The 22124-nt window shown below is 40.9% G+C and overlaps 1 protein-coding gene across 1 annotated transcript in view; it reads left to right on the top strand.

The window, feature by feature from the left end:
• Positions 1–22124, top strand: part of FRAS1 (Fraser extracellular matrix complex subunit 1) — a 269028-nt gene that overhangs the window by 132359 nt on the left and 114545 nt on the right. Inside the window, exons 22-24 of the mRNA XM_018557898.1 lie at positions 10161–10301; positions 18655–18795; positions 21885–22025. Coding sequence (XP_018413400.1) covers positions 10161–10301; positions 18655–18795; positions 21885–22025 — 423 coding nt within the window. The remainder of the gene's footprint in view (positions 1–10160; positions 10302–18654; positions 18796–21884; positions 22026–22124) is intronic.

Raw genomic sequence — 22124 nt, 5'->3', positions numbered from 1 at the left:
ATACACAGTATGCACACACACACACACACACACTGTATATTAGTATTTTATATAATTAATTTTAGTATTTTATATAAATCTGCAAGTTTATCCCTTTTTAATTTATGGAATGTGCTTTCTTACATTAATCTTTGGTAAAATGTGAGTATACTGTAAGTAAAGTCAGCTGCTCTGGACATAGTATTGGCTGCTTGCTGGATCTTGTGCTGGCAACAGATCACTGCATTACAGATATTAAGACACACAAGTTGGCAGTGACAATGAAAAAGTTATTAGGCATTTAATTCTTTTAACTTGCTGGCAAGCTAAGAACAAAATTTAATTTGTGGTTTAGTTACACTTGATAAATGTCTGCAGTCCGTCAATGTTATTTTTCTGAGTTCTACACTTGTCATTTAACAGTTGTTGAAAAGGGTTTTTGTTTGTGCTAATGTCGGTCTAATATATGCTCTTTATTATAATGGCATTCTTTTAAAGGTTTGCTCTAGTAGTATTTGTCCAATGTCTTTACATTTTACATACATGCTAACTATCTACATGACATTCATTTACCTTTTACGATTATTTACAGATCGCTTGCAATAATTAGCTTGTGTATAGGTGAAGAAAGATCAAAACAAAGCATTTTATAGTGAAAGTATGATGGGCTGGTCAGCAGTAGTAAGACATTCCTGCACTGGACTGCAGTAATGTCACACACTGCTAATCAAGGGGTGCTTGCCCTGTACCACTGGACATTACTGCTTTTATTGTGTTGGTAATTGAACATCTTTATTCACTGAATTGTCATAAGATTTTATTACGGTAACTAAAGATATGAGACCCTTATGGAAGTTGTGTAGTTGATAGAACAGACACATGTTTGCACCTTCCAAAATATGCTGATTTGCTAATTTTTTTACTCTTTAAAAAAAAGTAAACGTGTAGTTTAGAAAAAAATGGTTTAGAAAAAGCACAGTCAATTCACAAATAAATCTAAAAAATGCTCCCCTTAGTGAAAGAGTACAGTAATGTTTATTATTAATGTCCAGCAACCAGTCAGTAACCAACTTTTATTATTCTGACTACAACTATATTTGTACAATGCCTATGACCATAGAGTGCTTTCGGGAATATATCTAAATCAGCTGAATTCACAGTAGAATGTGTTCCAAAAAGTAATATATGTAACACATTTTTATAAATTAAAGTTTGGATAGGATGCTAAAACTGAAGATGTACACTATTAAGAGGCCTAAAAACATCACTTTCAGGTGATTGTAATATGTGGGCCATGACTAATGTTACCTACTTAGTTACTAAGCAAGAAAACCTGATGTACAAGTAAAACCTAGTTAGAGCACAAGACAATAAACATATAACTTGTGCTGAACCATGTTTCTGTTTGTTGAATCCATCTGATTCTGCAGCATAATATTATAGCTACGGGGAAGTTTTCAATTCCAGACAAAGTTCTGTATTGCTGAATCCATTTTGTGAACTCCAGGTGTCACATTGCTAGAATATTGCAATAGCAGTGTTTTACCAAGGCTTAGGGGTTTGTCTATAAATGTTTTCACACAAGACTTGCACAACTTTCACCCAAGATTTACACGTTTTTTAAAATTGGATCTAATTGGGAAAATGTGAATTCCCAATTAGAGTGAAAGCTCTAAGAATCTTGTGTAAATACATTTATAAATAGACCCTTTAGACTACCCATAAAAACAGTTGATTAGTTTAAAGCTAATTTGTCCAAAAATCATCACTGTATAAAAGATCTTTCATGGATGCACAATGAAAGAAAAATTTATTTTAGGCTGTAGTTTTTTGGCAGTTTTCTGGTGGATAATAATTTGTTAAAACAGCATGTAAAGGCAATTTGCAGATGCTTGAAAATTGGCTGCTAAAAATCTATGCAAAGGTCCACCTTTCTTGAAAAAGTTGACCTTGGTCCTACCCTGTCCTGCTTTTTGAGCCTCTCTGCTGGTAGAGATGCATTACATCACATTAAAGGACCGTAGAAAGGCTCAAGAGATTTGATGGGGCATAGCCAAACTTAACTTAACTTAACTGCCTCCGGGCCGGCCAGGAGCTCTCTAGATCTGAGCGGGCGTCTTTAGACGTCCGCTCAGACACGCCCCCTTGCGCGCGCTGCAGGGCGCATTGTACAGCGTTGCATGACGGAATAAACGTCAGTCAAAGTATCGCAGCGCTGAATACTGAAAAATGGCCTGGCCAGGAAGGGGGTCTAAACACCTGGTCTTGAAGTGGTTAAAGGCAAAGTTGAGATTCACTATAATTTAACAAACTGTATTCTTACATGTATTGATTGTTTTCACACATGGATTTAATTGAACTTCTGATTATGTTTTTTTATTGCATGCTCAGTTTGAAATGCCTAGGAATTTTTGTAGCTACCAGTAGCAGTGGCAGAGTAGTAAACAACTCTCGCAGGGTGAGACAATAATTGCAGCAGGCTTGCACAGCTGGGACTCCACTGTGTGCCTACTTGGTGGCATTTGCACAGTGTTAGTAGTCTTCTAAGACAAATTGCAAATCTTTATTGGATATGATCGCAGTTATTTCCCATGTGGCACTATAAAAACTGCATTGCAGCTAACTATGATCTGTACTGCAACTAACTAAACACGAACTGCAGTGTTAACTGGACAGTGCAAGCGGAAGTTGACCACCACCGCTTTAGACTTTGTATATGATACAAGCTTACCTTTGCTTAATTTGCGCAACACATTTATAAACTGTAATTTTCCTACACATCAGAAGTGTCTATGGTTTCTTTTACTTGTAATTTTGTTACATATATACAGCAGTTTTACAAACACAGTTGTGTACACTGTGTTTAGTCTTACATAGTTACATAGTCAGGTTGAAAAAAGACACATGTCCATCAAGTTCAACCTATAGAGATATTACCACCCCATCAGTACTTCGTTGGGCCACCTTTTGTCTTCAATACTGAGGCGATTCTTCTTGGCATTGACTCCACGAGATGTTGAAAAGTGATGCGAGGAATCTGACACCATGCCTGATGAATAGCACTGTCCAGTTCTGTGAAATTATATGGTTGTGGAACCAGCTGCCTGATGGCTCTTTCAACTTCATCCCACAAATGCTCAATTTGGTGAATGTGGGGGCCACCTAAGCAAGGTAAAGTCTCCCTCATGTTCTTGAAACCACTCCTGCACAATACGAGCACCGTGGCATGGCGCATACGTGCAATCTTTTGCAACCTGTCGTTCGTTTTAAATCTTTGCGATCTTTATCTCCTTTTTACATATTGTGTTATTTTCTTTGTAGCTTTCAAATGACGACAATGTTCCTTCATTTTTATACTTTTCACACGCCCTTTTCTTATTCTTCATGGCTTTTTTAACATTAGATGTGAGCCACATGGGTTTTACTTTTAGCTTTTTAAACTTATTGCTTACTGGAATATATTTGCCATATTGTTGTGAACAATTGTTTTGAAACATTCCCATTTTTGTTCTGTGTTTTCTGATGAAAATATTCCCTCCATTGTTAGAGATTACCAGACCCACAGAGCACAATTTCTAGTTGGAGCTTCTACAAACTGTACCATAAAATTGTCATGTAATAAGTTTATAAATGTGCATCCTTTTACTGTTCCAGCAGTGCCATTATGCCAGTCAATGTCAGGATAGTTAAAAACTCCCTTTTAATACTACTGTCCCCGCCCTTGCAGCTCTTTCTATCTGTTTAAGGAGCTGATTCTCTATCTCTTCATTAATGCTGGGGGGCATGTAACAAACTCCAACAATTACCTTTGCGTTATGCATACCAGTATACAACTCCACCCATAATGCCTCAGCACCATCACACTCACCATCAACAAAGTCCTCTTTCACACTCACTTTTAGATCACTTCTAACATAGAAACAAACACCGCCACCTTTTGTTACCTGGTCTCTCCGAAAGAGAGCATAGCCAGGAATATTAACAGCCCAATCATGTGAAGAGCCAAGCCAAGATTCAGCAATACCAATTATATCATAGTTCTTCTCATGCACCAAAGCTTCCAAGTCTCCCATTTTACTGTGCATTTGCTGGCCAATAGGAAACAGTTGGGCGGAGCTAGCGATCACTGCTAGCTCCGCCCAATTGTTTTTTTTCAGTTTTTTTTCTTCTTTAAAATATCTTTATTTTTAATTTTCCTATTTATTTACATTTAAAAAAATAATGTTTCAACTTTTTTTTTTTTATTCTTCTTCTCACTTATTGTACTGAAATCAGCCGTAATGAGCCAGAGTGAATAGCCAAACGTCGTTCGGCTCACTTCACTTCGGCTGGGTTATTCACACGGCTGCCTTTGGCAGCTTTGTGAATAGCCCTCTAAATGTTCAGAAACCATATATTGTGAGCTCCTGGGTAGTAATTGTCTCATATATTATTATGCTCTTGGCTAGTGGATTGTCAGCAATAACAAATGTCAAAGTACTTGTGAGTGATTGTTCCCTAAAAGTGGAAGAGTTTTTTTGTTGTTCATACAGATCATCACTTCATATAACAATAAATAACATACATGATATATACAGCATACTTATATGGAAGCATCCAAGCATGAAAAACACCACTTAAGAGCACAATGCTCAGTGTTTTAAACTACTTGGATGTATGTTGCAAACAGTAGTTCATGCAATGTCGAAAATCTATTTACAGTAAATGGTCTAGTATCCAATCGAGTTGCCTTTCTAAGGAGGCTAGAATGCACTGCCAGGACTGTCTAAGCAGAAACTTGTATATCACAAATATCTCTGATATCTTCACCCTGTTGCATTATATACCAAGGTCTGAACACAATAAATAACAGCCAGAAAAGCAATGCATTTGTGAAAGAGAATATGTCCATTCTGAGAAGCATTGTATAACTTACAGTGCAATATGTTAGATAAGGGAGGATCTTTCCGAGTCATTCGAATTATCGACATGCATAGACACAGAGATAGCACCTTAAGAGTCTATGACAGATACCGTTGTCCCAAACTGTGGGGATTCTCATAAACGTCCAGAGGTCTGGCTATGAAAACCATGCTTCCTGCTGATGCGATTCACCAAAAGTGGCTCTTTCGGAGCAGCATGTGATTGCTGTGCGAAGTGGCATGAATTACAATAAATGGTCTATTGGGAACGCTGGAAAAATTGCCCCGCCCTCTTCTGTGTGTAATTGCGTTCCAAGTGATGTGACAACACAGATGCAATGCACAGCCACGATCAAGCTGAGGTGAAGTACTTCCAAATAGGAGAAGCAGCAAACAATTAACCTGGAATGCATATATCTGAAGCCTGGCAGATTATAAACCAACAATAAAACTTTATTTCAATTTTACTGTAGTTTGGAATCAAAGAAAACCTTACTTCCTTCAATCTCTATTTCAGTTTTTATGTGTAGGCGATGCCTATACAGTTATATAGTGATTTTTTTTGCAACCAGTGTATGATGGGGGTGCTTTTTCAAATCTCTGTTGATAGAAATAAAAATCTTTTAGAGGCTATAACCCGTTCCCTGCTCTATCCAATGCAAAATGGCTGGTGTTAACTCAACGCACAGTATCTGTGAAGTGCAGTAAAAAAAAGTAATGGATTGCATTGCAGCCTGGAGGTGTGTTGGGGTTATCATTTAAATAAATGGCAAAGCAATGCACCTAGCACGCGGTAGTGCACGCTAACTGCACTGTACAATGGTGTGTGCTAAGTGAGTAGATACTGTGCATTTAGCGCAACACTATATGCTGTGAACGGACCCTAAACCTCCAAGTACATTTGATGTATAACACAAAAACATTCAGTTACGTAATAATACAATTGCCAGGTTACAGTAGACTGCCAATGTCACAAAAGACTGTTATGTTACAAGAGATAGTGTTATGCTTCCAGAAAGGCTGCTTTGTAAGACTGCTGGATTACCATTAAAGTGCCATGTGACACTCCAAACTTTTATTTAAAAAAAAAAAAGTTTGTGAAACAATATAATTCAATAAGATTGGCCGGGTATAAACTTGGCTATATGTGCCAAACTCTGGAATGTTGTATCAGCTGAGATACTGAATCTGCTTGTCTAAATTTGCCATCTGAGTTCTCTTTTGTGCTGTTATTGCGGACTTCTGTGAACAAGCTTCATCTTATTATCCACCAAGAGAGGTGATTACCACTGAACTTCAATGTGCTGAATCAATAAGAATGGAGTAAAGCGGAGGGCAATGCCCAGGAGCACACACTGAATTTGTCTTGTTTTTTTATTTTCTTGTAATACAAAATGTACTTGAATTTAGTAATTTGACATTTGTTATTGTATTATTAATGTCATCCATGTTTTCATTCTTTCTTTTTCCATCTTACAGAAATAAAACAACGGGTTGGCTATAAATGTATTCACTAATTTCAAAACAGATTTAAGTAGTTTCCTTCAACTAAGTTAACAGTGCTGTCTATTGTATGTAGATACATTGTACTATACAAATACTGAAATAGTGATTTGCATTATACTGCATATAGTATAATTTCCAAGATAAGAATATTTAGTATTTTGGAGAACATTGACTTATATTGTCATATCACAGTATTAGCAATTCTCTGTATGCTTATTGGTGTACAGTATATCTGGTACATAGACAAACCTTTAACCTTTTTTTTTCAACCTCTTGTTTCATGCTAAAATAACAAAGATATACTTACCTAAGGTTCTGAGCCGGCCAGCTTTTACCACGCTCCCTCCAGTCTGTCTCTTCCTCTGCAGCGGATTGGAATGGTCCTCAGTGTCCTAGACACAAACGAGCAGTTAACCCTTGCAGTGCAGGAAAAGCCGACCTGCAAGGGTTAATAAAAACAATTCCTGGAGTTCTGTTTTAAAATGCTAGTAATATGGATTCTGTGCTGATCCAACAAGATCACTACTTTTAAACCACTGACCTAGAACAAGTATGTGCACAGACATTTTTTTTTTCAGCCTGATTTCCACAGCTGCGTGCCTGTTCCAGGTCATTGACACAACATACTTAAGTTAGAGATAGGTAACTAGCATTTTTAGACGGAATTCCGCAATCGCAGCCTACATGGTTATCTCAGTACAGATATCACACCTGTTTACTCTTTATAGTCCTGCACCACTGTATGTTATGCTTTTAATAGCATAAACATTTGTTTCGTTTGACGAAACTAATGAAAACATTTTTAGTTTCCGTTCATTTAGTCTGAAATTAATTTTTAGCCTTTCCACATGTCTAATAATATCTTTGCATGAGTGTGTGTGCTGTGTTTTTTTTTGTATTATTTTTTTTACTGTTGGGGGCATTGGGTAAATATTAGGGGTCTAAACAGACCCCTGACACTTCCCTTTTGAAATGGAAAAATAAATTGTGGACACAGTGGAGTCCTCAATCTCTTTTTCTGCAGCCTCTGTTCTAAATGAATAGAGAACACTCATTACAGAGGTTTCCTATTAATTCAGAAACTGGAGATAGTAAAATATTTACTATCATCCAGTTATCAATGGGTAGAAGCCTCTATAGTGAGTGCTTCCACCCATTGAGAAACTCATGAATGAACAGGAAGTGATGTAAAGTGCTTCCTGTTTATTCATAACTGAGGGCACATAGTACTATGTGTCCCCAAGTTGTTTATAAACATTGGAGCGATTAGCTGATCACTCCAGTGTTTGCTCTGCACAAAGAGGATTGGTTTATGTCACTGATATTTACCGATCCTCCGCTCTGCCATCCCGAGTGGTGAAGCCAGGGGGGCGGGGGAGGGAGCGCTGTCACTTCAGGGTGGCCGAGCGGGGAGGAGAGAGAGAGCCACCGGCTGTCAGATCCTGGCCGAGCTTCTCTCTCTCTCCACCGCTCGGCCATCCTGGGTGGCTGTTCCTTCCTCCTGGCTGCTGGCTGCAGAGCTTAATTTCTCATCGGATCCCTGCTGCCATTGCCCATACAGGCGGGGGCAGAGAGCAGCAGGAATCCTAGGAGAAGCTGGAGCCTGTGCCTGCCCCTCTTCTCCCTGCCAGGTTGCTTTGTTGGCCACCTGGCGCCCCTGTTGCCATGGTGCCCTGTGCTCGCCATGGCAACAGGGGCGAGGGTGCACAGCCAGCCTGGCCCTGGCTGCACCTCCTCTAGGCTGCGCCTGAGGCGATTCCCTCACTCGCCTACCCATGATCTAATATGGTAAACACAGGAAGGTGGGCAATTCTGGGTCAGGAATGCTGACCTAAATGAGTACTAGTGACATACCTCATTACATGCATCCTTACAGAGACTTGTAGTGCTAAGGAAGAGAGGGAGCGTATCTGATCAGGTCTGTTAGTTTACCGAGTGCACTGTGTTGGTGCTGCCCTGATGGCAATTTGACTGTGCAGTCATATTCAGACTACTGTTCGAATGATATAACAGGACAGTAGAGGAAAATGATTGACTAAATATCTACTTCTGTGACTACAATTGAGCTTTAAAGGTACAATACAAGTAATGAAACAGCAGGAGAGCTGGATAATGTTTTTCTAATGGAAAGGATTATATTAAAGAACAACTGTGCCTTTGGTACAGCTATCCTTGAATGACTTTCCTGCCACCCCTGAATGCAGCCCACTAAGATAAATACTTACCTTCAGCCCCGATCCATTGATATATGAAATATTGCTAGATCGAGCTTTGTTCTCAGACTTGAAGGGCAGTCTCAATGTTCAATGAAAGCAAACCCAAGAAGAAAAATGTATTATATTGCAACTTACCATTTCTTTGGGGTGTTGGCTGCATTGTTTTTTGTTTTGTTTTTTTTCGGCTATGAACATTGAGCATGTAGAAAAAATATCTGTTAATAGAAATGAAGTGTTCTTGTCACTTTATGTGAGATGAACAGAAAGCATAAACAATCCCCATTACCCCTCATGTAATAGAGATGAAGAAAGGCAGACATGTTTAGCAGACAAAATGCTCCATCTATAGCTACAGTGGAGGAGTGAGCATGGACACCCAGAGACAGAAAGTGTGTTATTCCCACGTTTACAAGGTAAAATTAAAAAAAATAAACTAATGAAGCCATCTCATCTAAGGAATGATATGCTGTAATATGTATAATTTTTGGTTTTGGGTTTAGATATGATTTAGGGCAAAAGGCAGGAACAAACCAGCCCAGAACTGTTGCCAAGAAACTCAGTTTGAGTATTAATCTACTAGGGTCGCACTGTTAGCGGGTTTTCTGTATTGAGTACGAGTACCAATATATTTTTTTCCGGTACTCCCCGATACAGAATACTGATACTGGAAGTCCCATTAAGGAAGCCGGGAGGCACGTAATGACTCGCCGCCCGGGTTCCCAATTAGCTGGGATCTCCAGGCATCTGGAGCATTTGGGCGAGTACGAGTACTGGCCAAAATACTCGGTATCGGCACCGATACTAGTATCAGTATTGGTGCATCCCTACAATTTACCTTGGGTTTTAGGGGTCTCTGGGTGCTTGCTAAGTTAATGAAAGCTACGTGCATGAACTTAAAGAGCTGCTAACAAAGCAGATTCTCATCTAAGGATCACATCTAAGGAATGAAAAGTTTTATTGTATATTTGTTGTGTGTTCTTGTTTCTTAATTTTATACCATTACCTTTTTCCCCTTTCTCTTATGTCTTCAGTTTGCTGTGACCATCAGGCACTGTCCATGTTTCCAGATTTTACAGATTGTCAGGGGCCATCTGTTAATTTATTGATTCCCTATTTCAACAGACACAAAGGGTGTTGTAATATCTGTAACCTCAAGAGAGAAACAGTGGTTGCAAATTATATTTGTGTGCCCTTGAATATTTTTATATGATCTGGCATGAGAGTGAGAGAGAGAGAGTGCTGTTTCCTTAAGGATTCACTTTGAGTCAGTCTCTTTATCTGCACAGAACAGCTCATGTAAGTGTTTGAAGTGTAGTATTTACTTACAAATAAAACATGTCAGAGGCATATTCTAATGTCAAGGGATGTATAATATCACTGTAGGCACAAGTTCATTCAGGAATATATGCATAATATGAATGCAGTATGCCTACTCCCTTGGATACAGTGACTGGTTCTTTTGATATAATATTTAGTATTTTCAGAATATGAAAATCTATATTATAATAGAAGATGAAGCTTTGCACATTGTTAAGTAATATTTCCTTTATTTATGCAGAGTGTGACTGGAGCTGCAATGCCTGCAAAGGCCCTTTGAACACTGATTGCCTGCAGTGTATGGAGCACTATGTCCTTTATAATGGAGCTTGTGTCGAGCATTGTCCATCTTCCCACTACAAGCACGGGGACACGTGCAGAGGTACTGTTTTTTAAGTGTCCTGTAAGTTTATTTTGAGCTTGGTGAACCAGCCAAACTACAGATATAATTTGTAAAATTATATAAGGATATTTCTATTTTTAAAAATGCAAACCTGTACTTGGAAAGATAGAGAAACTGTCATTTTCTGACTTTTGACTCTGACCCGCCTCTGCTGAATATTTATTCAAGGCCAGTGATTTAAACTATTAAAGGCAAAGACAGACAATTGGCATTTTCAGAAGGAGGACAGTAATGTCATGGATTGAAATAATACCCAAAATTAATGGGTATGGGGAAGCATGTGCCAAATTCCCACATGCTTCCATATTGCATCTCTGTCATGTGGTTGTGGGGGGAAAAAAGGTCCTTAAGTCTGTACAAGCTCCCAGCAGACCAAATTGGAGTTTAACCATGTTATTTTATGTTATTTTTGTGCAGCCGGTGAATGGGTCAGCAGGGGGAGAACGCAACACGAGTAAAGTATAAGCCACAGGGGGTGGTCCATTAAAGTCTAAAAAAACAGCTAGCAAGCAGAGTTTTTTTGGTAAAGGCGATGTTGTGCATCTCTTCTACCACAAAACTCCATTCACTTTTTACTTTTTTTAATTTTATTTACACTGCCTGTAGCCCACAGTACACTCTGGGCATTGGTAAAGTGTCAAAGAGTGGAACCAATTGGCAAGATAATGTGGCTCTATCACACATGCACAGGAGATGCTTTATCACTGGTAGTGCTATGGCTGAGGAAGTAAGACTCTTGCAGCAAAAAAGAGGTTATGTGAAGATGGCAGTGGTGGCTGTGGCTGTGGAGTGGCTAAGAAACGCATGGAACTGTCAACGCTGGGGGAGGGCAAACCGAGAGGTAAGTTTGCCATAATTCGAATGTATGCCATTTATATATGCACAATATGGCAAGAGCTTCCACCAAGCCTCCATCCCTCAGTTCCACCATAATTAATCCTGCATGGGCATAGCACTGATTCACTTTAAAGTCTTTGCATAATCATACTGTTACTATCTTCTTTTCCCTTTTTTGGACAAATATTCCACTGTTTTGGACAAATATTACCTCTGGATTGTGTTGAAATCCTTACATACTTTATCAGTTTATGGCTACCTATATGTCTGTACTGCCTTTGGTACCTCTTTTGAATTATCTTACTGTAAACCATTTCCCCTTGACACGTGTGCTTTCAGTGTATTTCTACCTGGTATTGAAAAACAGCACAAGTTACCACATAATAATATGGTTATAGCCAGCTGTCCATGCACAGCAGATGCACTTAATTTGTTTACATATACCTCCATTCCCAGCAGCAAGTGCCACATTTCAATGCCTCCTTCTTCATTGCTGTATGTATAACTGACTGCCAGAACAGCTCCATTTGTATAGCTAACGTACTGGAAATTGAATTTGCATACATTTATTTACTGCACAGAAAAGTAATGATGCTCCCGTTTTGGAAATATGAAATACTAGATTTACGGACGTTTTTACCTCCCGCGGATATAACCTTGGCTGACTGACAATCTATTATTTATTAACTCCTCATTGATGACCTTTTACAATGTACTTCTTCTTTCCCCTGTTTCCTGCTTAGCCATGAGATAATCAGGTCATCAACATCTCCTATATAAATATTAATGCATTCCAGTGTCATCTAAATTCTAATTTCTCCTCTCCTTCTCTGTTATTTTCATTCATCTTAATATCCTCCTCATATTACGATTGTTTCTTGTTAGATTCATCATTTTTTAATAAGCTTTAGCTCTGCTTCATCCTGGTCTCCTCCTTAAGTTGTTTCTTTTTGTGAGTTGTAAGTATATCCCACATGCACTATAATAATAATTATGTACTGATACTTTTTTATGTGGCTGTCCATATTATAAACATAGGCTTTGAAACTGCATACTGCAGAAAAAGATTCATATTGGTTTGTAAACTCATTATAACTTTGAAAAATGCAGGTGGAAAGAATGTTAAAGATGCTGGTCTTTTTGGGAGCTATGAGCAGCAGCAAGGGTTAAAGTAGCCTGTGCTGGCAGCATGTAGGCAAATCAGACCGCTGCTTTCACACCCAACGCAATAGCTTGGATCTCCAGAGGTCCCAAATACCCACCTGAACACTGGTCCAATCAACAGCGCTATTTGGGGAGCAAGAGTTGAAGAGCCTGGACATAGTGTCGTGTATGAGACCAGCATTACAATTCTCTTACGAGGTTTTTTTGGTTTTGTTTACTCTTTATTTAAAATTTTTAAAAAAGCAAGAGATACAACTGAGATATAAATGAAGAGAACATTATACAGAATCAGGATGGCACATCTGACAACTATTTGTTGATATATCATAACAGGCACAATAAAGCTAGAATGTCAATGCAATATATCCCAGTGTCGATGTACCACCTCGGTAAAAGGTTGATATCTCGCCTCTCCAGACCTAACTTTTGTTGTTTTTAAATGCTTCCACATAACACAGACACACAAAAGACAGTCAAATAGGACAGGAAAAACACACAGAGGATAGAGGTCTTCAAGAAGAAGAGCAGGCCAAGAGACACCTCGCCAAGGGCCAGACAGCCTGACGAGAGTCACAGATAAAAAAAAAGAGTTAAAAACACAGAAAAGAAGAGTGCCGGTGAGGGAGAGCACTCCCCCCGCCCCCTCAAGCATTGGATCGTTAGAGGTCATGTCGTATTCTTGAGAAAGGGCGTACTCATGCCAATAAAACCATGTGCAATTGAACTTTTCTTCTCGATTGTACAAAGAGGCAGTGAGGTTCTCCATGCACTCTATCTCTGCAATCCTAGAGTACCACATTGTTAAAGTCGGTGCAGCAGGCTGTTTCCAAAGGGCCAGAATGCACAACTTCGCCGCATTAAACAAGTGAAGGAAAAGTGAATTCTTATAACGCTTCCTTCATAGGTCGGTGACATGTAGGAGAGAGGCAGCTAGGGTGTCTTGAACAGCAACTCCTGGAAGCTGTTTGATAAGAATCCCCACCTCTGTCCAGCAGTGTTGAATCCTCTGGCAAGACCAGAAGATGTGTATTAGGTCACTTACCCCCTCGCCACATCTCCAGCAACTCCTGGTGGTCTGCGGATAAATTTTATGCAATACCACGGGAACTTTGTACCAGCGGGAGAGAATTTTGTAATTATTTTCCTGTAATCTACTGAAGATGGAGGCCTAATGGGTAAAGTATATCGAGTCACTCTTTTGCTCGGGTGTAAGAAGACGATTCAGATCCCATTCCCACCTACCAACAAAGGGGGGGGGGGGGGGGGCTTTTCCAGTTGAATCAAGGCCTTATACATCAGAGAGAGAGAATGTCACAAAGGCGATCTAACCATGTTAAAGGAATCGGGGACCATACCTTAGGTACCCGTGACTTCAGAAAATTGAGGATTTGGCGCAACCTCCAATCATCCAGCTGGGGGACCACCAGAGAACGCAGAGCCGACGCTTCCCTCAGTCTTCCATATGACACAAAGTCACACAGCCTGAACCTGCCCTGTGTAAGAAAAGTAGGGAATTGGGCATCAATCTGCCCAGGACCAAAGTCCGGATGACCCACCACTGGAGACATCAAAAAGGGCCTTGACCAGGAACAGAATCCCGGTAAAACCCGCAAAGATCTTTAATGAGGGACCAATTAAGGGATGGCTCCGCAATAACTTACAGTGTGAGGGTTCCAACCAGGGAATCCCTCCCAGTGGCACAGTCGATGAAGCCTGCTCCAGAACTATCTATTGTTTGGAATCACGATTTTTGCACCATTCCAGGACTCTGGCTAAATGGGTCGCTTTATAAAAGAGGATAGGATACAGAAACTCCATCCCACCAAGGTACTTGGGAACAGCAAGCAGTTTGTGTGACAGCCAAGATGGAGAATGAGCCCAAACAAATTGAAGAAACTCTTCTCGGAGATAGGAAGACGTAATTCTCGGAGATAGGAAGACGTTATAAAGATGGGAAGTGTCTAAAACAGATACAACATTCTAGGGAGGACGTTCATCTTGAGCACTGCATTTCTGCCAAACCAAGAATGAGTAAGAATATGCCATTTCAAGAGATCTGACCTCACCCTGGACATTAAAGGCTTAAAGTTTGCTGCAGAGATCACGGAAATGTTTGGCGTGAGAAGAGTACCTAGATATGAAATATATTCCTTCGCCCATTTAAATGGAAAAGCCGATCGTAGACTCTGAATCATTTGTGGAGGCAGAGAAATGTTGAGAGCTTCCGATTTGTGAAAGTTTATTTGAAAGTTTGAGACTTTGCCAAAAAGAGCGAATTCCTGGAGGAGATTCGGAAAAGTCATTGCAGAGGACGAAACGAGAAACAGGAGGTTGTCCGCAAACAACGCAACTTTCTGGTGATCATTCCCTACACGAAGACCCTGAATATTGGGATTTGCCCTGAGTCTACTTAGGAAGGGTTCTAGGATCAGGATAAAGATCAAAGGCGACAGCAGATATCCCTGTCTTGTCTTGTTAGACAGATGAAAAAAAGGGGATAAAGCTTAATCGACCCGAATTGCTGCCGTCGGTAAGGAGTAGATGGCATCCAACCAGGCACACATTTTCGTGTCGAAGCCCAAACGATGGAACATAGTCTTCAGGAAATTCCAGTCAATGCGATCGAATACTTTTTCCGCATCTGTCGAGAGCAGAGCCAAGGGGACACCTCGTGAATGGGCTAGGTGGAATACATTGAGAACCCATGTGGTGTCTTTTGCTTCTCTGTGTGGCATAAAACCCACTGGATGTATAACCGTCTGTAAAAGAGGCAGCGCCCTAAGTGCCAAGATCTTGGAGAAAATGTTGAGGTCCAGATTGAGGAGGGAAATGGGCCCATAACTGGCACAGTTAGAGAGATCCTTACACTCTTTATGGATCACCACGATATGAGCACGCAGAGCATCAGGGGGAAGCGAGTAGCCCTCTAAAATAGAATTACAAGCAGCAACAAAGTGGGGAGCCAGCAGAGGGGCATACGTTTTGTAGTATGCGGCCGTATAGCCAACCGGTCCTGGAGATTTCACTACCATCCTGAATCAACCATCAGCGGTACCTCTGAGGCAGTCACGTCTGTAGAATTGAGTCTAGGGATACCAGATTCCTCTAGATAGGATTCCATGGAGTGTTGCCTAAGCTGCGAAAAAGAACCACTGGACCTTGGTGTTATAGAGAAGCAAAGCGGAAAGTTCCTCACGTAGTATCCTGAGTTCAGACTCATAAGATTGGGTCAGAGATCGTTTGTGGAGTGCCTTCAGGTGGGAGATTTGGGAGAGGAGTTGAATAGTACGTGCAAGTCTGGTGCGGCACCCCTCCGAATTAGAAGGCCCCTAGTCACATTTATGGGCTTCCCAGACCACAAGTGGAGAGGGTGTAGAGCCCTTATTTGCGGCAAAAGAAGTCCCCGATTTCACCCTGGAGTTCCAACTGAAAGGATCTCCCAACCTGAGAGGAGACCGGGCTCCAACGAAGGAGACGTGTGATGGTTGCATGATCAGAAGCTGTTGAGGTTTCAATAGAAGAGTTGAAAGAGTGTCATGGGATATCATGAAGTAATCTATATGGGTATAGGGTTGATGGGGCACTGAAAAGAAGGCGTAGTCTTTATCTGACAAGTGTTGCAGTCCCCATATGTCTACCAAATGCATTGATTGTATGTCCCTTTTGATCCTTTTGAGTGCGGGATAAGAGAGGTGTTGCATGAATCTGGAGGCATCGTGGGTCTAGACAAAGGTTCAGGTCACCTCCAAAAATCTGCACCCCCTACTGAAATTCTCTAAGAGTGGACAGACAATCAGACAGAAACGCAAGTTGGCCCTGGTTGGAGCAGTATATCGTAGCCAGTGTCACCCGTCTACCATTTAAGTCTCCAGCCAAAAACAGAAAACAACCTTGTGGGTCGAAATCTTGTGCCTTTAGCAACCAATGAACTGCCCCGGACAACAAAATTCTGACTCCCTTTATTTTAGAGTGAGAAGTAGAACAATGGTACCCCACTGGAAAACGAAAATTAGAGAAGTGCGTCTCCTGTACAAACGCCACATCAGCTCTGAGTCGCCACAATTCAGGACACTCGTTCTTTTCTCAGGGGAGTTCAAGCCCTTAACCTTGAGGGAAACCAAGTGAACCTCAGACATCCTCAAAGGGTAGGCAAACAAACCCTACAATCCAGCAAAAAAAGACACACTCGGAGGACGGAGAAATGGAGGGGCAACTAGCACACCCTATTGTTCTCCACAATAGGGAGGAATGAACCGAGCAAACTTCGGGTCACTGGATGCTCTCCAAACACTTTAAAAAATTTGCAAACCCTGAACATATATCTCACCCAGAGTCCTTTGAAGGCTATAGGACTTCTTGTATTTTTTATCTGGCCTTTTTAGAGCTAATTTGCAAGCTTTTGTTAAAAAAAAAAAAGGGTATGGTTTCCTGGACAAGCCATGAGGTACATATAGCAACACAAACCAAAATAGAAAAAATACCATTCAGCAGGGAGTGATTAGTAAGGCTTAAAGGGCAATATTAAGAATATACAAATCCATTAGATAATATGCTTGGGGAATGCCTTAAACCTGTATGTAAAGTGGAGCACCTGTAGGGTGTACTCCAGCAGAGATGTTTGAAAACAAAAAGGCTTGCTGCTAAATAACTGTTCTATTCCCCAGCCTGCTTCTGTTTGTAAACAAAGGAGCTGGGGGATCCTGGGTGACCTAATTAACCGCAAATCATTTGTTGACATTAAGCTGCCAGCTGGGGAGCTGCCATCCACAGCAAGAGTCTGGCGAGAAAGGATCATCTATGTGGTTGTCAAGTTCGCGTTGCTGATCATTGGGGCTTCATTCATCAACGTGATTGACGAATCATTTTAATTATTGCAAACCAGTGAAATCTATACCTCTGCATTTTTCTTTCTGGATGAATTCAACTTGTTTTTAATGTTAATGTTGCACTTACAATTTTCGAAAACTATTTCCTTTTGTGCATTGTGATGTAGCATCAAAGGGCAAAGAAACTTCTTCTATATTAAAGCGAACATTGACTTTGTAGTTTACCAGCTACCAGTTTTTCAGCTATGTTAAAAAACACAACTAAGTGATATCCTTTTAGTTAGAACGCTTTGTCAATTATATGTTGATGTAAATATCTAAGGTTGTAGGAATTATGCCCCTTTTACATGGGCACCTTCAGTTCCGATCAGCAGGGGATCCGTGCATGGATTTTCGGAACTGATGTCAGCATTGTCACATCCATGTTTATTGCTCAAATAGGCAAATCTTTGAAAAGAATGTAACTTAAAACAATGTGTATGTATCACAGGCTCAGATGAGGCACCAGTCACCTGCTTCCTGTAAAGATGGCATTTTGGGGCATTCGGTACATGCCCAGCAGCAGCCAAAACACAGATGAAATTCTCAAAGTTAGCTAGGGATTCAGGAATGGCAATCATTAGCGAATGCCACGTCTTCCAACTCCAGTTTGCAAAATTTTATTAAACACCCAGAGTATGTGATGTAAAACTATCAATGTTCCTTTGGACTTTAATAACAATGTTCAACTACAGTTGGATTTAATCCTTCATTGCAACACTCAATTTGCAGTGTAGGTTTGAGTTTAAATGGGAGCTGTGGAGCAGAATAGAACAGTGAGGCTGAGAATCATCTGTTATGTCTTGTTGTGTTGTACCTCCTTAGTCTTGTCTGCTATTAAAAAATTATATTATACAGTATTCATTCTTCAACTGTTCTCTAAAACGATTGATGTATAAACATATTTTAAATCTGTCTAACTAGTTCCGCATATTTAATCCACGGGTGAAATCAATTATACATGGGAAGGATATCTAAGGAGCCACACATACCCTGGTAAACAGAGGGAAAACTGCCACAAGTGCCGATAAGAGCAACACAATCCACAAGGGTTAAAATAGTCCGAATGAAGGCAACAGAAACAACAGTCAGCTCAAAAACCTTTTTGTTCACTTTGTTTTTATTGGTCGACAAATAGAGATTGGCCACGTTTGTTATATTTGAAATTAATAAATAAATATTTTTTCATTAAATTAAATCCATAGTACGTCCCGATCTTTAAAGTAACCCTTGGACCGCCTCGATCTGGCAGACGGCCCGAACGCTTTTGTTTTTTTTTTAGATATCTTTCTGGTTATGGATCTTGGTTGATGTACTGAAACACAAGGGTAATTGATTAGAGCTAATGTATCTCCAGAAGCGGGACATCCTTTTTGTCTTGGGTTAAAGAAGTTGCCTTCCATGCAGTATGAATACATGGTGTTCTAGCCTATGTAACAGTTTTTATTTCTTCTTATATATATTAGAGTGTGGAGAGCACTGCCTGTTCTGTACTGATTCCAGTCATTGTAATCAGTGTGAAGTACCATTCTACCTGCTTAATGGACAGTGTGTTACTGAATGTGGAAAGCACCATCTCGTGTCACACTCTGATCACAGATGCCTTGGTAAGCACACTTTTATTTTATACACATTTATAGTGATAACATATTCTGCATCAATTCATGAGAAGCCATAAGTCACTCATATCAGTCCCTACCTCCATGGAGCTTATAGTCTAAAGTACCTTCTACGGTTATAGAGATTTTTGTTCTAGAGCCAATGTGGTAGACAGTTAACGTACTCTATGTACTTCCTGCCTCTAACCGCTTTGGAACTATCAATGTACTCCTGCAATTCACCAAAAAGGAGCAGCACATGTGTTTCCCTACCTTAAAAACACAGAAGTTTCCCAGCACAAACAAAACAAATTGCCCTGCCTAACATTTTGCGGATTTAGTTGCATAACGTTTGCAAAATATGTGGAAGCCACACTACCTTGTTATGGCTCCTCTGTGTAGTGTGGTCCTACCCCTAATTTTTGTAAGTGTTTCCCTACCTCCATCTCTAAAGATAGCCAGGTTGTGCAGAGAGATTTCCAGTAAGGAAGCAATTTTGTTTTGACCAAAATAATTGCTTCACTGTTGTCTTCAATCCACACTAACAGCAACTGATTGGCTGCCATCACTGTTTGGCCCAGAATTATTGGAAAATGTGAAAATTCTCGGGCGGCCGCAAAGCATCTTGGGGCAGGCGCATGCGCAGTTCATAATTTCGGCCGCGAGACGAGGAGAGACACAAGGTAAGTCTATGGATGGCTTGCACCCACATGCAGACACCGTGGGACAGGAAGTGCCAGCAAGGACAGAGGAGTCAGCGCTGGATCGAAGACCCGCCGCAGCGCTGGAGGGACAAATGAAAAGGACAGGAAAGAAGAAGATCCGATTAAGAAACATCATTTAAGGTAAGTGCTTTAATTGGGGGAGGGAAACATTTTTTGACTTTAATGTCACATTAACTGAAATAGCTTAACCACTTGCTGCTGGTAGCTGTACATTTACTGCTGCAGCCATGTCATTTTAAAAAGCCAGAGATGACTGCTAATATACAAATAATCTGGCGTCTATACAGCCGCTGGATCGTTTGTACGGATCGGTGGATCGTGCTGCCCCCTCCGCCGCTACCGGCTTCCCTGGGCTCCGCTGTCCCCCGTGCGGGCCCAGGACCAGCACGGAGGGTCTCTCCGTAATGATCGGAGAGAGATCAGCAGGCTTCCACATCTCTCCTCCGATCACCGGACCCGGAAGTGATCTGTATCACTTCCGGTGTCACTGTTTTCATTCTCCGGCTCTTAGAGCCAGCAGAAAAATCTGGGGAAGCAGATCTCTGCTTCCTCAGCTTCTTTGGGGTCCCTAGGTGACATTAGGGGTCTGAAAGACCGCTGATGTCTCCATAAAGAGGACCTGTCATCTGCTGTGACATAGGGGGCTTGTTAGCGTGTTTTAGAGGGTTATTCACTTACCTGCTATGGCTAGATCCTTTGGCCGCCGGAGCCCTACGGTTCAGTGCTCTATGGGCTATTCACAATAGTCCGTACAGCAGCTCGTACAGCAGCAGAAGCATATGCCCTTGGCTCGGCTGAGCAGCAGTGACAGCCCAAGCGGGGCGAAAAGTCGACCGTTTGTCTATTCTGCTCGCTACCTCGGAGGTAGCGAGCTGAATAGCCAAGCCGAATGCCGCTCCCTGCCGTTCGGCCGCTATGAGACGGAACTGCCGGAGCTTCGGCTCAGCTGATCCAGATGTTGGATCGGCTGAGTCGAATGGCTTCTTCTTCACTTTGGCTCAGTCGAACATGCTCTGCAGCCGAAGTATGGCTGATTTTAGCCAATGTACAGCTGAAATCAGCCGTACTGAGCTGAAGTGAATAGCTGAACAACGTTCAGCTCACTTTACTTCAGCGCAGTTATTCACTCGGCAGCTTTGTGAAAGTAACATATGAAAAAAAATGCAGAAAAAAATATTTAAAGTCCCCCGCCCCCTACGTGCACGCACATACATACGCAATCATGCGTCGGTGCGCCTATGTGCAAAAATGAAAATTGCGCTACATATATTACATATCGCCACGAACGTCGGAGCAATAATTCTAGAGCCATTAATCACTGTTAGCACTAAACTGATGAGCAGTAAAAGCTTTTAAAGCGTCCCCTATTGGACATTTGGAGTATTGTAGATTTTTGCGGCTTCACTGTGCACTGAATTTCATTTTAGTGTATTTTATCCTAAAAATACTGGTTGATAAACATTTGCGCAAATACCGTTCGACGTAAAAAATTGCAACTAGCATTTTTTTTATTCTACAGGGCCTCTGCTTTCAGAAAATATATCATTGATTGGGGGTTTGAAGCTAATTTCTAGCCAAAATTCAGATTTTATCATGTGTGTGCAAATAGTAAGAACTTCCTCCGGACAGCAAGAGGTTAAATGATTGACATTTAGGCACAGCAAGCAAATATATGGCTATAACGTACAAATTAAAATTTGTTACTTTGCTATTTTGCTTTGAATTTTAGTCAGTACAACAAATAAACCACATTAGGCTCAATTCACAAAGCTTAAAGGGTTTCTAAACCCTCAAGTTTTTTTGCATATATCTACTGCTAGCAAGCAGTAGATGTATGAAAAAAGTTTTTTTAAACTTACTCCTGTCTTCGCTGCGCACTCCCGTCCAAAAATGGGGGCAGGCGCATGCTCAGTTCGGAATTTCGTCCGGGAGACGAGGAGAGACACAAGGTAAGTATATAAACATGTGCACCCGCATGCAGACACCGTGGTACAGGAAGTGACAGCAAGGACAGAGGAGTCAGCGCTGGATCGTAGACCCGCAGCACCGCTGGAGAGAAGGCTGAAAAGGACAGTAAAGAAGATCGAATTCAGAGACATCATTTAAAGTGACATTAAAGGATACATTTTTTTCCCTCCCCCCAATGTTAATATCAGCACTTACCTTAAATGATGTCTCTTAATCCGATCTTCCTCTTCTTTCGCCATGTTTTCATCCTCCAGCAATGCGGCGGCTCTCCGATCCAGCGCTGACTCCTCTCTGCTTACAGGCACTTCCAATCCAGCGGTGTCTGCAGGTTCTCATCATTGTGTTAAAGCTTTATGAATCAAGCTTTTTGTTATATATGAATATTAAAGTATTTTTATTTTACAGCCTGTCCTTCTGGATGTCTTGAATGTGATCGCTCACAGCAATGTACAATCTGTGACAGCCAGACATTTTTAAAGAACCACCACTGTGTTCCTCACTGTGGAAATAGTTTTCTAGGAAATTCTCGGACCAGAAGGTGTGAAGGTGAGAAGCTTAACTTTCACATTTATTTGTTACACAGATATTGTTATTATTTTATTATTATGCTTCTGAGAGGAGATAACTCCTCTCAGAAGCATAGTT

This window comes from Nanorana parkeri, unplaced genomic scaffold (assembly GCF_000935625.1).
Source record: "Nanorana parkeri isolate BGI_ZX_2015 unplaced genomic scaffold, ASM93562v1 scaffold310, whole genome shotgun sequence".
In the NCBI taxonomy this organism is placed as follows: domain Eukaryota; kingdom Metazoa; phylum Chordata; class Amphibia; order Anura; family Dicroglossidae; genus Nanorana; species Nanorana parkeri.
This window is presented reverse-complemented; position numbering and strand designations above follow the sequence as displayed.